Raw genomic sequence first — 17,201 nt, forward strand, 5'->3', positions numbered from 1 at the left:
ATTTAAAAATCACGAGAAACTGTAGTCCAAACTGCGACTTCTTCTTTCAAGGTACCCTTTATATTGGACGTCTCTTAGCCACAACAGAGTGGTAAGCGTTCATCTCTGAGCTCTGACCTCTTTGAATGAAGCCAGAGCTCTGGGTAACATCTTCAGAGAGAGAGAGATAAAGAGGGTCCCAGACCTTCTGAACACAGGAAGCCTACAGAATGGTGCAGGAAGGGCAACCTCAAGGTGGTGGTAAGTATTCCTTTTCTCCATTCCAGAGAGGAAGGTTTAAGTGTGTGATAAAGTGATAAGAATCACCTGTAGAGAAAAGGTAGACAACGGACAAATTGATGGGCAAAAGACTGGACCACATTGTAGAGTCATGGGAGGTTGAAAGAAAGAATAATTCCTCAGAGCCAGAATCACTTGAAAGTATAAGAAACCACATACCACACAGGGGTATGAGAAGTGGGGGCAAAAGTGATATTTTGAGAAAGACTGGGACGTCAATGGATGATGATAATATTTAAGAAGAAAGAACAAGGAAATGGAAATTCCCATTGGCTGAGGATGAGTTTTGCCTGGACTGTTTAAGACTTGGGAGCTACACCCAGTTATTTATTTCTAAGCTCTCTTCTTGTTTTAGTTTTTTAATTACTCTGAGATTCTTCATCTGGTTTCCTCATTGCTCTAAGCTTTTTAGGATCTCTTGCTTCCTGGCCCCCTGGTAACTGCATTTGTCTTGCTGACCTGACAGAGAAAGCGGAATCCTGCTTCCATGTGAGGCTCTGGTGTATCGCCGTGCTTTCCATAGCCCTCCTCAGTGCATGTTTCATTGTGAGCTGTGTGGGTAAGTTGAGGTGCCACTTCTCTCAATCTCTATATAGATTCCCTCAGAGTATGTTCCCTTTTCCCCATTCATATGTTAGTTCTTACTTGGAATGCCATACTTTTCTTCATTTTTCCTCCCCTCCTCCTGCCTTTTCTCCTCTTTTCTCCATCTTTTGATAACTGGCTCTGCTTCCAGATTGATTTCACCTGGTTTTATTAGCATCTTCCCAATCATGATCTCACTTATGAATGTGTATTAGCTGTAGCCATCCTCTAAGACTCCGTCTTCCACTCCTGGGTTCATTGTGGTCACAGTGTTCTCTAGTCACAAAGCCCTCTGTTGAGAGTGTGACCATAATTGCCTTTATAATCATAATACTTTAGGTTGGGGGCTTTGATTTTCATGTAGGAGTCTTTCCCAATAGAAGAGGACAAAGTTTTCAAGTGGAATATTGGAAATAGAGGAGAATACAATATTTCTTTCCTGTTCCCTTTGCCTCCAGATAAATATTTCAAGTTCATTTTGTGAGAAGTCTCAAAGATCTTTTTGCTCTCTAATTCACCATTTGGTTGTCTATTCACTGATTAGGTGATTAAAAATAGTTATTGAGGGGCTTCCCAGGTGGTGAGGTGGTTAAGAATCTGCCTGCCAATACAGAGGACAAAGGTTTGATCCCTGCTCCAGGAAGATCCCACATGCTGCGGAGCAACTAAGCCCATGCGCCAAAACAAACAAACAAACAAACAAATAGTTATTGAATAGTCTGAGGGGGTGAAAGTGACTTCCTATGTCAAATAGGCCATATTTGAAGTTCCTTCTGACATGTAAATCAATCTTATAGTCTTTATTAAAACACAAAGAATTATCACCAAAATTAGAATCTGCTTTGCTTTACAGGGTTAAGTGCAAGAGAGAAAGGGGTTTAAGAATAGTTATTTCATTAATCAAGAGGAAGCAGATATTCAGGACCCTAAAACATAGGCTAAGAGAAAGGTAGAAAGGTTTGACAGTACTCGGTTTCAATAGTAGAAGGACATGAAAGAAATGAATGAAAAATCAAGGCAGGACCTGAGAGAGAACAGGTCTTACTCAATGTGCACACCTTGAACATAAAGTTTATAAAACCTAAAACATCTGTAAGGGTTTAAAGTCTCCCCTTGGTTGTTATTTACCCTCTATGTTTATCTGTAGCTGCCAGTAGTCAGAAATCTTAGAAAGTATCAAAATAACCTGCAAGCTCGCTTCAGGATTATAAAATTAAGGAGAAGCAGAACCGCGAGTGAGTTAACAATATCTATTGATTATTGTGACTGTCACAGCTCTAGATGTTTGTGATTAATTGGTGTAGAAAACAGAATCTCTGCCCTAGAATATAGAGCTTAAATTCTAATAGGGAAAGAGCCAAAAATAAACGTGTAGGCATACAAACAGACAACATAATGTATACAAGCAAGCAGTAATTCAGCATGGTCTTTATTGGGCTGGCATAGAGAGAAGAGAGTGGTGGCAGTTGGAGGTAAGACAGCTTGGGACAGATTTATACAGCATAAGGCTCTCTAGTAAAAGAATGGGTGGATACTAATCCTTCTTCTTTCACAGTGACTTATTATTTTACACATGGCAAAATTGGCAAAAGGCTGTCTGAACTACACACACATCATTCAAATCTTACCTGCTTCAGTGAAGGGACAAGGGTGACAGGTAAGGTGTTGCGATGTTTAACTCCGTTTTCTCTTTTCTCAGAGAGAGGTCAGGGTTGAGTTCAAGATCAGTTTATTCCATCTAAAAAAATAATAAAGATGCTGCTTGGATATCTTTAAGATATCTCTAAACTTTAATGTTCATATCAGGCTCTAGATTTGCCCTCAAAAAATGCCTCCTCCAGACTTCTTGATCTCAATACATGCTATCGACATACCCTTGTAATTTGCTGAAGCCTACCCTAGAAATTATCCCGAACAGTTCTTGTTTCACGTTATCCTCACCCTCTATCAAATGGATGAAGTCTTCTTTTTGATATCGAAGTTTCCCAATTAATAATGCGCATATCCATTCCAAGTATCAGCTTTATTACTGGTCAACTTGGCTCACGAAACATGGCTCAGGATGATGTTACCACGCCCTTTCCAAATTCTTGGATAGCAATACCAAGAAATGAATATCACTTCCACGAGACTCTTAGGCAAGGAAACCTTTTTATTAAAAGAGAGAGCTTGTGCACAAGGGAGAAGATGGGGAAAAAAAAGTGCTGGCTCCCCGAGTAGTAGGGGGTGAGTTGCTTTCATAACACAAGGGAGACATAACATTTGTCTCATGATGACTGATAATTTCCAGAAATTGTCCAGCTTCTTTAACCAGCAGCAGGTTGGCTGCATGGTGGCTGTCAGGCATAGGGAGAGCTTCTGGAGGGGAAAGGAGTGCACGAGAACTTCCTGCAAGAAAGCACAGGTACAGATAAGGTTAAAATGTATAGTTGAGCTTCTTGTCTTGTGGCAACTAGGTACACTTGTTAGTGTAACAGAGATAAAGCCAATCTTTTATTCCTGCAAGCCTGTTTTTGTTTCGTTTTGTTTTTGTCTCTGGGACTCAGGCCCCCAGGCCATTTATTCTTTAGCTTCCAAAGACTGTTTTGCCCAAGGCTGTTTCCCGGTCCTTTTCCAAAATGGCCATACTGTTGTCTTCCTGCCTCAAGGAGACTGCCCCTACTTTAAAATATAGTCCTGGTAACTTCGTATGTGGACAGTTGGGTGAGTTGAATTCAGAATCATGGTCTGACTCCCACTACATCTTGTGAAAAAAGTCCAAGAAAGGACTTTTGAAAGTCCTTTTGAAAGTGCATGTTTGTAGTGGTCTTTATGGTTTTACTTCTTCCAAGTAAAGACATTCAAATAGATGTCATACTCTTGCTATTTCAAGACCTATTTCCATCTCAGCTTTTATGAAGAAACTTATGAGAGGTAAAAAGAGGGCAGAAGTTTCTTTGTATTTCTATGAGATGTTGGGATTTTCCCTTTTTTGGTATTTGGCAAGAATATGGTGCGTGAGGGGTTGTGAGGAATAATTTTCTCTACTCTCCCTGACCTATGTTTTTCTTGTCATGTTGGGGTTTTTTTTTTGGTCGAACAGCTGTGGAACTGGCCCTTCTGGGAGGAAAACATAATTCTATCAGGACTGTCCTCCTGCTGACTTTTGGAGGCATTCCAACAGCTACTGGAGTTTTAAAGAATACCTTCCTGGAAGCTTTTGCCTTCAGAATGCTCTGAAATGAAAAAAATAGATGGATATTAAATTAACTCTACATCCATCTTCCATAAGAGACTACAAATTCACTCCCTAAATATATCCAACTTTGTATTATGGCCACTCCGGCTGTTCAATAAACTAATTTAAGTTACAGATTAGGATAACATTATGTTGTATAATACCATGTCAGCAAGTAAAAATGCCTAATTTTTAAACAATATCCTTTCAAATTATTATGACAATGAAAAAGAAAAACAAAAGTTCCAAACAAAAAAATTTGCATTTTGATTGAAGTTAAAAAGTAATTGTGGGACTTCCCTGGTGATCCAGTGGCTAAGACTTCACCTTCCAATGCAGGGGGTGCGAGTTTGATCCCTATTCGGGAGCTGAGATTCCACATGCCTGGTGGCCAAAAAACCAAAATGTAACAAAGAAGCAATATTGTAACAAATTCAGTAAAGACTTTTTTTTAAAAAAGGAGCTAATTTCTTAAAAAAAAAAAAAAAAATTGAAATCCACATTGTACCTTCTCCATTTTTTTCCCCACCCAATCCCAGTGTTGAGATATTCAGATGCAGGTTTAATGTCAGTTTCTTCAGTAGGCCTGCGTTCTGCCTAGACCTGTCATCTTTAGACTGTTTTGCTTGCCAAGACCCTAAAAGGATTTTGAAAAGAGGTTATTACATCTAAAGGCGTAGAAAGGGGTTTGTGCTTATGAGGCACATATAAGGCATCTGGGGTAGCTGGCAAAATTCTGTATCTTGACCTACATGGGAGTTACGAACATGTTCAAGTTTTAATAATTCATTAATGTATACATCGGTTTTATACAGTTTACTGTTTGTAATTTGTTGGGCATAAAAAGATTTAAAATAAAAAATAAATTTGGAAATATATTTTAAAAAAAAGAAAAGTTATGTACCCTCATACAATTTAATTTGATGTCTATATTTTTGCATCATGTTGTAGAATCAAAGGCTTTAGTTTCTGGAACATTGTTAATATTAACATTAAAAAACCTGCCATGTCTTTTTAAAAAATGTATCTACTAGTGTCTAAATGGCATTACAAAATGTTACCCCTACTCCCATCATGCATTAAAGAGTAATGTATATTATTTAATAGCCAGATCATCCTTTTTCCCCCTTGGACTAATATTTACAACACACTTTCGCCACCTGCCAAAATATGTAGATAAGTATACATTAATATTTTTATTTTTTTCTTTTGTTCAGAAGTTTATTCAAAATTATTATTTTAGAAAATCAATCACCAATGATAACTGTAGTTTGTGGATCAATCTGTATTTGTAGTTGTCACATTCATGGTGATCTGTGCATAGGTCCAAACATTTTGACTGCTTCAAGTACTCATACTCCAGTTACATTAATATTTTTATATCCTGTGGTACAGTAGGCTTTAAGTATTATGAATGTCTTCTGTTCAAAAACATCACAAATGTAATATAAATCTTGATAAATTACTACTAATAAAGTAAAATTCTATTGGAAGCCCATCTCTTAGATGAATGGGACTTAAAAGTGCAATCAGATGTACCTACTACTGATAACATCATTAGTAGAATGAGATAGAATTCAACATCAATTCTATTCTTATTTTTCACTTTAGTGACACAAACCGATGTCTCACTTATCTAGATAAGTATACAGCCATAGAATGTGCTCTGCTAGAATGTCACTCATTTTTTTTTCAAAATATTCAGTTATTGGCCAAAAATCATAGTGTTCTAGTATCAAAAATTATTTGTAATGGTTTGCTAACTGAGAATTTGATTAGGTTATTTTTCAATGTTGTTGGATGGAAAGAATAATAAATAGGATAATTTGCAAAGCCTTGCTATTTCTCAGTCAGTAGTCATTTGCTTTCTTAATTTCTGGGAAGTACGCAAAAAGGCTTTAAGAAGTCTTATCAAATGACTATTAATTACACCTGTTTTTCAATACTTACAAAGCATTTTAATTCTCAGAACTATTGGGAAAATAAATATCATTAAAATCAGTATACCTTTTTGACAAATTCTTCTACTCACCACAGCTTTCAATATTTTTGTTAACCTTGGAGCTGGAGATTTAGCATATTCAATGTGTGAGAAGTATTTGCCATATGTAACTTAATTGGCAAAGCCAATCCCTACCATCAAAACAGTCAGTCAAATTAGAGTTTTTAAATTAAAATAATATGTTAATACACACTTTGAGAAGTATTATGAAAAGCAATTTTTAATAATGAACAGAATGTATAAGGATAGATTTCTAAAAGTGGCCAATATTAAAATGATATAGATATGGTCTATCTATTTTATTCATTTTATAATATTATAAAATGAAGAACTGTCTGTAAATGTTTTCTCATTACTTAATATGTAATCATCTGACCACATTAAAAAAAAACAAATAAAATAGAGCTACATATAACAACATGGATGAATCTTAGCATTATAGAATGAAAAATTAAGCCCAAGAAGACCACATATAAACCTCTGAGAAAATTCAAAACCCAACAAAGTTATATAGTATTAAGGCATACATATATATGTGCTAAAATTATATGTATGTAATCAAAAGATGTCAGTGGACTTTTATACAGTTAGCTGCAGATTTCTTTAATCTTAGGAGAGTGGCAAACTGGTGCTTCTAAGGGGGAAGGAGAGAGAAGTATTTGTTTATACTCTTAAGCGCTTGATACTGGGTAAAAATTAGTGGTAGGTAACATTTATGAGCAATTATTCCATGTTAAGCATTCTTTAAAATGCTTTGTATGTATTATGTGATTGTCTCACTTTGAATTTGATATTGTTATTTCCATTTTAAGGATTCAATAATAAGGTGCAAGAAGGTTATGTAATTTGCCCAAGGACATACGTAATAAATGGCAGAGCCAGAATTCTAATGAGGCATAATCCTAATTCCCACAACCACCCTGAGAATAATTATCATTGCTAAAAATGTTAAAAATTTGAAGCTCTGTGGCTTGCCCAAGATTATTAAGCAGAACTGGCATTCCAGATTCACTTATGTTAATCATTTGAAACTCTGAATTTGGTGCTTCTCATGTTAAAGGGTATGAAGAACAGGAAAAAAAAATAGTGACATTTTTGCAAAAAAAAAAAAAGTCCCAAAAATTCTATGGGCAAACCTTGGTAAATATTGAGGACTTAATGTTAAAGAATGTTTATTTAAAAGCAATTCTAGGGCTTCCCTGGTGGCACAGTGGTTAAGAATCCGCCTGCCAGGGCAGGGGACATGGGTTTGATCCCTGGGCCGGGAAGATCCCACATGCTGCGGAGCAACTAAGCTCATGAGCCACAACTACTGAGCCCATGTGCCGCAACTATTGAAGCCCACATGCCTAGAGCCCTGCTCCACAACAAGCTCCACAACAAGAGTAGCCACTGCAATGAGAAACCTGCACACTGCTACATAGAGTAGCCCCAGCTCACCACAACTAGAGAAAGGCTGTGCTAAGCAACGAAGGCCCAACACAGCCAAAAGAAAATTTAAAAAATAAACAAAATAAGGCAATTCTAGAGACTTCCCTGGTGGCACAGTGGTTAAGAATCTGCCTGCCAATACAGGGGACACGAGTTTGATCCCAGGTCCGGGAAGATCCCACATGCCTTGGAGCAACTAAGCCTGTGTGCCACAACTACTGAAGCCTGTGCACCTAGAGCCCATGCTCCACAACAAGAGAAGCCACGGCAATGAGAAGCCCGCACACTGGAAAGAAGAGTAGCCCCTACTCTCTGCAACTACAGAAAGCCCACGAGCAGCAATGAAGACCTAACACAACCAATAAATAAATAAATTAAAAATAAATTAAAAAAAGCAATTCTATGGCCCCAAATTATATAATTAAGGGAACAGAAAATACATGAATTAAGAAACCCATCTTTATACAGCTGCAGATCCTCATTTTATGTGTCTAGAACATACCTTTTTAATCTTATCTGTCTCATCTTGGACTCACCCTTTCCTTTCATGCAATATAGAGAAAGTTTGGGGATGTTGCCCTAGTACTTGGAAGTCCTTTGGTTCCAGCTGCTACCTCATTTCTACTGAAGAGAATTTTTGGGCAAAGAGTGAGCAGAAATGTGTTTGGATGGGAGCTCATTTGGTGGTGATCAACACAGAAACAGAGCAGGTACTTTTGTTTTTCATTAAATTAAAAAACTGTGGAAATGAAATAATAAAGTTTACCACCTTAACTCTTTTTAAGTGTATAGTTCAGTAGTGTTAACGATATATTCACATTATTGTAAAAAGATCTCTACAACTTTTTCATCTTGCCAAATGGGAACTCTATACCAATTGGACAATGGCAACTCATTTCCCCCTCCCTCCATCCCCTGGTAACCACCTTTCTATGTTCTGTTTCTATCAGTTTGACCACTTTAGATACCTCATGTAAGTGGAACCATACAGTATTTGTATTTTTGTGACTGTATTTTCACTTAGTATGATGTCTTCAAAGTTCATCCATTTTGTAGCATGTGACAGGATTTTCCTCCTTTTTAAGTTTGAATAATATTCCACTTTATGTATGTGTCATGTATTATTTATTAATTCATGTGTTTATGGACATTTGGGATGTTTCCTCCACTTGGCTATCATGAACAATGCTGCAATAAACACAGGTGATCTTTGAGATTTTGCTTTCAATTATTTTGCGTATATGCTCAGAAGTGGGATTGCTGGAGCATATAGTAATTCTAATTTTAATTTTTTGAGGACCGACCATACTGTTTTACACAGTGGCTTCAGTATTTTACAGTCCCTCAAAGAGTGCACAAGGGTTCCAATTTCTCTGCATTCTTGACAACATTTTTTATTTTCTTTGTCTTTAATAGTGGCCATCCTAATGGGTGTGAGTTTATATTTTATTACTGCTTGATTACCTTTTCTTTAATGATTAGCAATATTAAGCATCTTTCCATATATTTGTTGCTCACTTGCATGCCTTCTTTGGAGAAATGTCTATTCAAGTTCTTTCCCTATTCTAAAAATTGAGATATTTGTGGGGTTTTTTTTGTTATTGAGTTATAGGAGTTTTTATATATTCTAGATATCAATCCCTTAACAGCTATATGACTTGCAAACATTTTCTCTCATTCCACAGTTTGCCTTTTCACTCTGTTGATTATTTCCTTTGACGCACAGAAGTTTTAATGTTTGATGTAGTTAAGTTGGTCTATTTTTTTCTTTGTTGCCTATGGTTCTGGTGTCATATCCTAAAAATTATTGCCAAATCCAGTGTCATAGAACATTTCCCTTGTGTTTTTTTCCACAATTTTTATAGTTACAGGTCTTACCTTTAGGTCTTTTTTCCATTTTTAGGGTTTTGAAATTCTTTTTTGTCTATGGCTTAAGGTAAGGGTCCAAATTTATTTTCGCATGTAGATATTCAGTTTTCCCAGCACTGTTTGTTGAAGAGATTATCCTCTTACCATTGAGTAGTTCTGGAACCTTCTTGAAGATCATTTGATAATATATATATTCGAGATATGTAAGGGCTTATTTCTAGACTCTATTCTGTTCCATTGGTGGATATGTCTGTTGTTATGCCAGTACCATTACTGCTTTGAGAACTATAGTTTTGTAACTTGTTTTGAAATCAGGATGTGTGAAGCCTCCAAATTTGTTCTTTTTTTTTTTCTTTCCAAATTTCCTTTGGCTAGTCTGAGTCCCTTGAGTTTACATATGGATTTTAGGATTTTTTTTTTTCTCTTTCTGAAAAAAAAATTGGAATTCTGACACCAAAGGCATTGAAACTAGGGTTGCTTTGGGTAGTATGGGCCTTTTAACAATATTAAGTTTTCCCATCCATGAACATGGGATGTCTTTCCATTTATTTGTGTTTTCTTTTGTTCTTTCAAAATGTTTTGTAGTTTTCAGATCACAAGATTTTTGTTTCCTTGGTTAAGTTTATTATTGTTTTATTCTTCTGATGATATTGTAAATGAGGTTGATTTCTTAATTTCCTTTTTAGATTGTTTATTGTTAGTGTATAGAAATGCAACTAATTTTTTATATTGATTTTGTACCCTGCAACTTTGCCAAATATGTTTATTAGTTCCAACAATTTTTCCTGCTTTAAAGAGATATAATTTACATATAATATTATATAAATTTAAGGTGGACAATGTAAATTTATCCCTAAGTATTTTATTGTTAATGTTATTTATAGTATCTTTTTTGTTATTTATTGTGCTATTGTAATGAGATTGTTTTATCATTTCTTTTTCAGATAGTTTGCTGTTAGAAACACAACTGATATATAGAAACAATAGTTTTTTAAAAAATTTATTTATTTAATTTATTTATCAGCTGTATTGGGTCTTCGTTGCTTCACATGGGCTTTCTCTAGTTGCTGCAAGCAGGAGCTAGTCTTCATTGCCGTGCACAGGCTCCTCATTGTAGTGACTTCTCTTGTTGTGGAGCATGGGACCTAGGTGTGCGGGCTTCAATAATTGTGGCACATGGGCTCAATAGTTGTGGCTCATGGGCTCTAGAGCACAGGCTCAAGTGTTATGGCTCATGGGCTTAGTTGCTCCATGGCATGTGGAATCTTCACAGAGCAGGCTCGAACCCGTGTCCCCTGCATTGGCAGGAGGATTCTTTATTTACCGCTGTGCCACCTAGGAAGTTTGAAACAATAGTTTTTTTTTTCTTTTAATTAATTAATTTATTTTATTGGCTGTGTTGGGTCTTCGTTGCTGCACACGGGCTTTCTCTAGTTGCGGCGAGTGGGGGCTACTCTTCATTGTGGTGCACGGGCTTCTCATTGCGTGGTCTCTCTTGTTGCAGAGCATGGGCTCTAGGCGCATAGGCTTCAGTAGTTGTGGCACGTGGGCTCAATAGTTGTGGCTCATGGGCTCTAGAGTGCAGTCTCAATAGCTGTGGCGCATGGGCTTAGTTGCTCCACAGCATGTGGTATCTTCCTGGGGCAGGGATCAAACCCATGTCCCCTGCATTGGCAGGCAGATTCTTACCCACTGCGCCACCTAGGAAGTCCCAAAACAATAGGTTTTTGTATGTTGATTTTGTATCCTGTAACTTTACTGAATTCATTTATTAGTTACAGCAGTTTTTTGGTGTAATCTTTAGAATTTTCTGTGTGTAAGAGTATGATATCTGCAAATAGAGACCATTTACTTCTTCCTTTCCAACTGGATGCTTTTTCTTTCTTTTTCTTTCTTTTTTGCCTAATTGCTCTGGCTAGGTCATCCAGTACTGTGTTGAATACAAGTGGTGAAAGTGGGCATCCTTGTCTTGTTCCTGATCTTAGAGGAAAAGCTTCAACCTTTCACTGTTGAGTAGATGTCAGCTGTGGGCTTGTCATACATAACTTTTATTATTTATTGAGAGGTTTTATCATGACAGATGTTGAATTTTGTCAGATGATTTTTGACATCTATTAAGATGATCATTATTTTCATCTTTCATTCTATTAATGTGGTGTATCACATTTATTGATTTGCATAGGTTGAATCATCCTTGCTTTCCAGGGATAAATCCCACTCAGTCATGGTGTATGATTCTTTTAATGTGCTGTTGTATTTGCTTTGCTAGTATTTTGTTGAGAATTTTTGTATCTATATTTATCAGGGATATTGGTCTGTAATGTTCTTTTCTTGTAGTGTATTTTTTTTTTAGAACTTTTATTGAGATACAGTTAACAGACAATAAACAGCATATATTTAAAGTGTACAATTTGGTATCCCAGTCTCCCTATTCATTCCCCCCCAACCCTCCCTGCTTTCCCCACTTGGTGTCCATATGTTTGTTCTCTACATCTGTGTCTCCATTTCTGCCTTGCATTTCCTTTTTTGTAATTGTTAGCATTTGCCTTCTGTATGGAGGTGCTCCTCTATTGGGTGTATGTATATTTATAATTGCTATCTCCTCTTCTTGGATGGATCCCTTGATCTTTATGTAATGTCCCTTCTTGTCTCTTGTAACATTTTTTATTTTAAAGTCTATTTTATCTGATATGACTATTGCTACTACAGCTTTCTTTTGACTTCCATTTGCATGGAGTATCTTTTTCCATCCCCTCACTTTCAGACTGTATGTGTCCCTAGGTCTGAAGTGGGTCTCTTGTAGACAGCGTATATATGGGTCTTGTTTTTGTATCCACTCAGCCAGTCTGTGTCTTTTGGTTGGTGCATTTAATCCATTTACAATCAAGGTAATTATTGAGATGTATGTTCCTATTACCATTTTCTTAATTGTTTTGTTTTTGTTTTTGGAGGTCCTTCTCTTCTGTTTCCTGCCTAAAGAAGTTCCTTTAGCATTTGTTGTAGGGCTGGTTTGGTGGTGCTGAATTCTCTTAGCTGTTGCTTGTCGGTAAAGCTTTTGATCGCACCATTGAATCTGAATGAGATCCTTGCTGGGTAGAGTATTCTTGGTTGTAGGTTCTTCCCTTTCATCACTTGAAATATATCATGCCACTCCCTTCTGGCTTGCAGAGTTTCTGCTGAGAAATCAGCTGTTACCCTTATGGGAGTTCCCTTGTATGTTATTTGTTGTTTTTCCCTTGTTGCTTTTAATAACATTTCTCTGTCTTTCATGTTTGTCAATTTAACTACTGTATGTAGTTACACAAAGGTGTGTTTCTCCTTGGGTTTATCCTGCCTGGGACTCTCTGCACTTCCTGGACTTGGGTAGCTATTTCCTTTCCCATGTTAGGGAAGTTTTCAACTATAATCTCTTCCAGTATTTTCTCAGGTCCTTTCTCTCTCTCTTCTCCTTCTGGGACCCCTATAATGCGAATGTTGGTGCATTTAACATTGTCCCAGAGGTCTCTTAAGCTGTCTTCAGTTCTTTTCATTCTTTTTTCTTTATTCTTTTCTGCATCAGTGATGATCACCATTCTGTCTTCCAGGTCACTTATTCGCCCTTCTGCCTCAGTTAATCTGCCATTGGTTCCTTCTAGTGTATTTTTCATTTCAGTTATTGTGTTGCATATCTCCGTTTGTTTGTTCTTTAATTCTTCTAGGTCTTTGGTAAGCTTTTCGATCTTTGCATCCAATCTTTTTTCAAAGTCCTGGATCATCTTCACCATCATTATTCTGAATTCTTTTTCTGTAAGGGTGCCTATCTCCTCTTCATTTAGTTGTTTTTCTGGGGTTTTATTCTGTCTGTTCATCTGGTACAAAGTCCTCTGCTTTTTCATTTTCTCTATCTTTCTGTGGCTGTGCTTTCAGTTCCACAAGATGAAATACTACTGATACTGCTTGATACTGCTGTCTGCCCTCTTGTGCTGTAGTGTATTTTTCTGGCCTCATAAAATAAGTTTGGAAGTGTTCCCTCCTCTTGTATTTTTTGGAAGAGTTTCAGAAAGATTGGTATTAATTCTTTTAAGATTTGTAAAAATTCACCAGTAAAACCACCTGGTCCTGGACTTTTCTACCTTGGAAGTTTTTGATTACTGATTCATTTTACTTACTCGTTTTTGGCATGTTAATTTTCTGTTTCTTCATGATTCAGTCTTGGTATGTTATGTGTTTCCAAAAATTTATCCATTTTTTTCTATATAATCTAATTTTTTTGGCATGTAATTTTTCATAGTAGTCTCCTATGATCCTGTGTATCTTTGTGCTGTGAGTTGCAATCTTTCATTTCTGGCTTTAATTATTTGAGTTTTCTCTTTTTTTTCTTAGTCTAGAAAAAATTTTGTCAGTTTTGTTTATCCTTTCAAAACACTAGTTTTTAGTTTTGTTGATCTTTTTCTTTAATGGTCTCTATTCCATATATTTTTGCTGATCTGTGATATTTCCTTTCTTCTGGTAAATTTGGGCTTAGTTTTTCTTTTTATTTGTGGCTTTTTCTTAATATACATGTTTAACACTATAAACTTCCCTCTTAGAACTGCTTTTGCAGTATCCCATATGTTTTGATATGTTACATTTCCATTTTTGTTTGTCTCAAGATATCTTTTGATTTCCCTCATGATTTCTTCCTCAATCCATTGGTTGTTAGGAGTATGTTGTTTAAATTCCACATGTTTGTGAATTTTCAGGTTTCCTCCACTTACTGATTTTTGTAGTTTCATATCACTGTGGTTGGCAAAGATATGTGATATGATTTCAATCTTCTTAAATTTGCTAACACTTGTTTTGTGACCTGTCATATGGCCTGGCCTGGAGAATGTTCCATATGTGCTTGAGAAGAGTGTGTATTCTCACATTCTTCTTGAATGTTGAATCAAATGTTCTTTGTATGTCTGTTATATCCATTTGTTAAAGTATGGTTCAAGTTCAATTTTTTTTTTTTTAGTTTTCTGCCTGATGATCTATTCAGTGTTGAAAGTGGTATACTGAAATCCCATAATATTAGTGTATGATTGTCTCTTTCTCTCTTCAGATTTGTTAGTATTTGCTTAATGTATTTAGATGCCCTTAGTGTATTTAGGTACCCTGGTACATAAATATTTACAATTTTTATAACTCTTGATGAATAGACCCCTTCATCATTATATAATGACCTTATTTGCCTCTCTTTTTTTTTTTTTTGCAGTTTTTGGCTTATATATTTTGTCTGAAATAAGTATAGCTATCGCTCCTCTGTTTTGGTTTCCATTTGTATGGAATATCTTTTTCCGTTTGTTCATTTTCAGTCTGTGTGTGTCCTTAAAGCTGAAGTGAGTCTCTTGGGGTTTGTTTTTTATCCAGCTAGCTACTCTATGCCTATTGCTTCTTGTAGGCAATCTCTGTAATTTTAATTATCATCTCATTTGTGGGTCACCTACCTGGTGTGTGGGTCTTGACTATACCATGTTTCTGCCCTTCCTACTGGTCACGTTGTGGTTCCTTTTTTATATCTTTAGTTATAGAAGATCTTTTCTACTAGTCTGAAGGTCATTCTCATTGATAGTTTCTTTATAAATGTTGTAATCTTGGTGTGCTATGGGAAGAGGTGAACTTGGGGTTTTTCTACTCTGCCTTCTTGGCCACTCTTGGTCAAGACTAATAATTGTTTAAGAAATTAATCACACACTACAGTTAAAATTTAGTAAGAACTCCTTATGTTTAACTTTCACAAGTAATTTAAACATACTTCCTAGAGAAATACTACTTAGGAGAGTAGAGAAACAAATTTGAATTTTGATAACGCAAAGGCGATTTTACTGATAAACAATTATAAATAAGATGAAATACATATAAATTTGTAAAATTGAAAAACAGATTGAAAGTACAAAAAGTGATATATACATTTGAAAAGAATTCTGTCTCTTGGGAAAGAAAATAATAAATTCTGTCTGAGACAGGAATTTATAGGATACAACTTGCTTCCTCCTGTGACAATATTGGTGTTTTTGGCCATTTCTCTTTTCCAATGTGCTATCATAAGACTGTTCCTCAAACCTTGCATTTTCTTTTCTCCGGAGCTATAAATAGCCCTTACTCAGTCCAGTCTGGGAATTTCAGCCTATGACACTTTTCTTCATACAGGATTTCATTATCCAGCAACTGAATAAATCATTGTCTTATTTTCTGGGACTCTCAGATCCACAAGGGAATAATAATTGGCAGTGGATTGATCAGACACCTTACAAGGAAAATGTCAGGTGAGTGCAGACTCAGGTTAATGAACAATAGGGCCTTGTTTACATTAAAATACAGGGAAATTTTGTTAGCACCAACTATTAATGCTAATACTAACTGTTTTAGCAGAGTCTAACAATCATTAAGCTCTTTCTAAGTGCATGCATTATCTCACTTAAACTTCATAAAAACTTCTTTTTCAGAATTCATTGATGAAAAATCGAATAACTTGCCTAAGGTCAATAAACTAGTAAGATGGGAAACTGGGTCTCAACTCCATGTCTATATAACTCTAAAGATGGTGCTCTTAACTGTTACATTTGCTGCTCCTAAACACATCAATGAAATATTTCTCCAATTAATAAGATTTAAAATATCAGAAACAGTACTATGTTCAATTCTAATAGGATAATTATATAATAATACTATTTACTCATGGCTTTAAAAAAACCCAGAATTTAATTATACATTATTTCATTTGATTCTTATACAACCTTGTGAGCTATTTGGGGACTTTATTGTGATTCCTATTTTTGTAGATGAAGAATTTAATACCTGGGGAAATTAAATTACTTCCTTAAGGTCAAAATGAGTCAGCAGCAATACCAGGTCTTTTAATTTCAAAAATAATGTCCTACTCCCCCCCAACACTACCACAGATTGTATTCCAGACTCAAACATTTTGACATTCATTTTGTGTAGCTCCATGAAAATAGAGAAATTTAGGAAGAAGGTAAGAGCACACAAGTAAAAGTGGTCAGGGTAAGTGCTCTGTATAGAAGAGGAAGTGAAGATCAGACTCTAGGGAAAAGTTCAAACTTACTCTATTTCATAACAAATTTTCCAGGAGAATTTTAGATTAGCAAGTATGAAAGTATGTGTGTGCACATGAGGTTTCTGAGGAGGGCAGTATGAAAAGAGGAAAGCAATCATTGGAATGTTCTTTCACCCTGAACCCCATTTTCAACCCTAACCCTACATACTTTCTCATCAACCACTATGCATTCATTGAAGTGTTTTTACCCTTTGTTTCTCCTAGATTTTGGCACCAAAATGAGCCCAACTTTTCTGCAGAGGAATGTGCTTCAATCGTTTTTTGGGATGAGAGAGGATGGGGCTGGAATGATGTTTTCTGTGATTCTAAAAGGAATTCAATATGTGAGATGAAGAAGATTTACCTATGAGTAGAAATTTATTCATTGACACCTTTAAAATTCAGACCAATTGCAAAATGATAACATAATTTATGTGTAATCCTTATTATAGAGGTTCATGGGAATATTTAGATGCCTTTCTCTCTTCAATTATCTCTCTTCTAGTATTTTTTCCACTAATCTTAGGATGAGTTCTCTTTTACTTTGCTTTTTTCTTTGTTATTCATTCTTTTTTCCTTTTTTCATACTTCTTTTCAACATTCCTTGTGCCAGATGTTGTAGTATTTTGTGTATTAAAAGACTTATAAGGAGGTAACTTTTGAAAATTATCACTTTCCCTCCTCAAAATTCCATAGAAAACACTCTTTGGTCAAGATGGCAACTGGGTCTGCAATCATCTGAAGGCCCGGCAAGAGCT

At 35.9% G+C, this 17,201-nt stretch overlaps 1 protein-coding gene across 1 annotated transcript; it reads left to right on the plus strand.

Moving 5' to 3' along the window:
- Positions 1–209: 209 nt before the first annotated feature.
- Positions 210–16,813, plus strand: LOC130833609 (C-type lectin domain family 6 member A-like). The gene is made up of 5 exons (XM_057703386.1): positions 210–240; positions 2,420–2,521; positions 8,079–8,224; positions 15,537–15,652; positions 16,669–16,813. The coding sequence occupies exons 1-5, from the start codon at positions 210–212 to the stop codon at positions 16,811–16,813; spliced, it is 540 nt and encodes a 179-aa protein (XP_057559369.1).
- Positions 16,814–17,201: the final 388 nt, after the last annotated feature.

The sequence above is a fragment of the Hippopotamus amphibius genome, chromosome 12, assembly GCF_030028045.1.
Source record: "Hippopotamus amphibius kiboko isolate mHipAmp2 chromosome 12, mHipAmp2.hap2, whole genome shotgun sequence".
NCBI lineage: Eukaryota > Metazoa > Chordata > Mammalia > Artiodactyla > Hippopotamidae > Hippopotamus > Hippopotamus amphibius.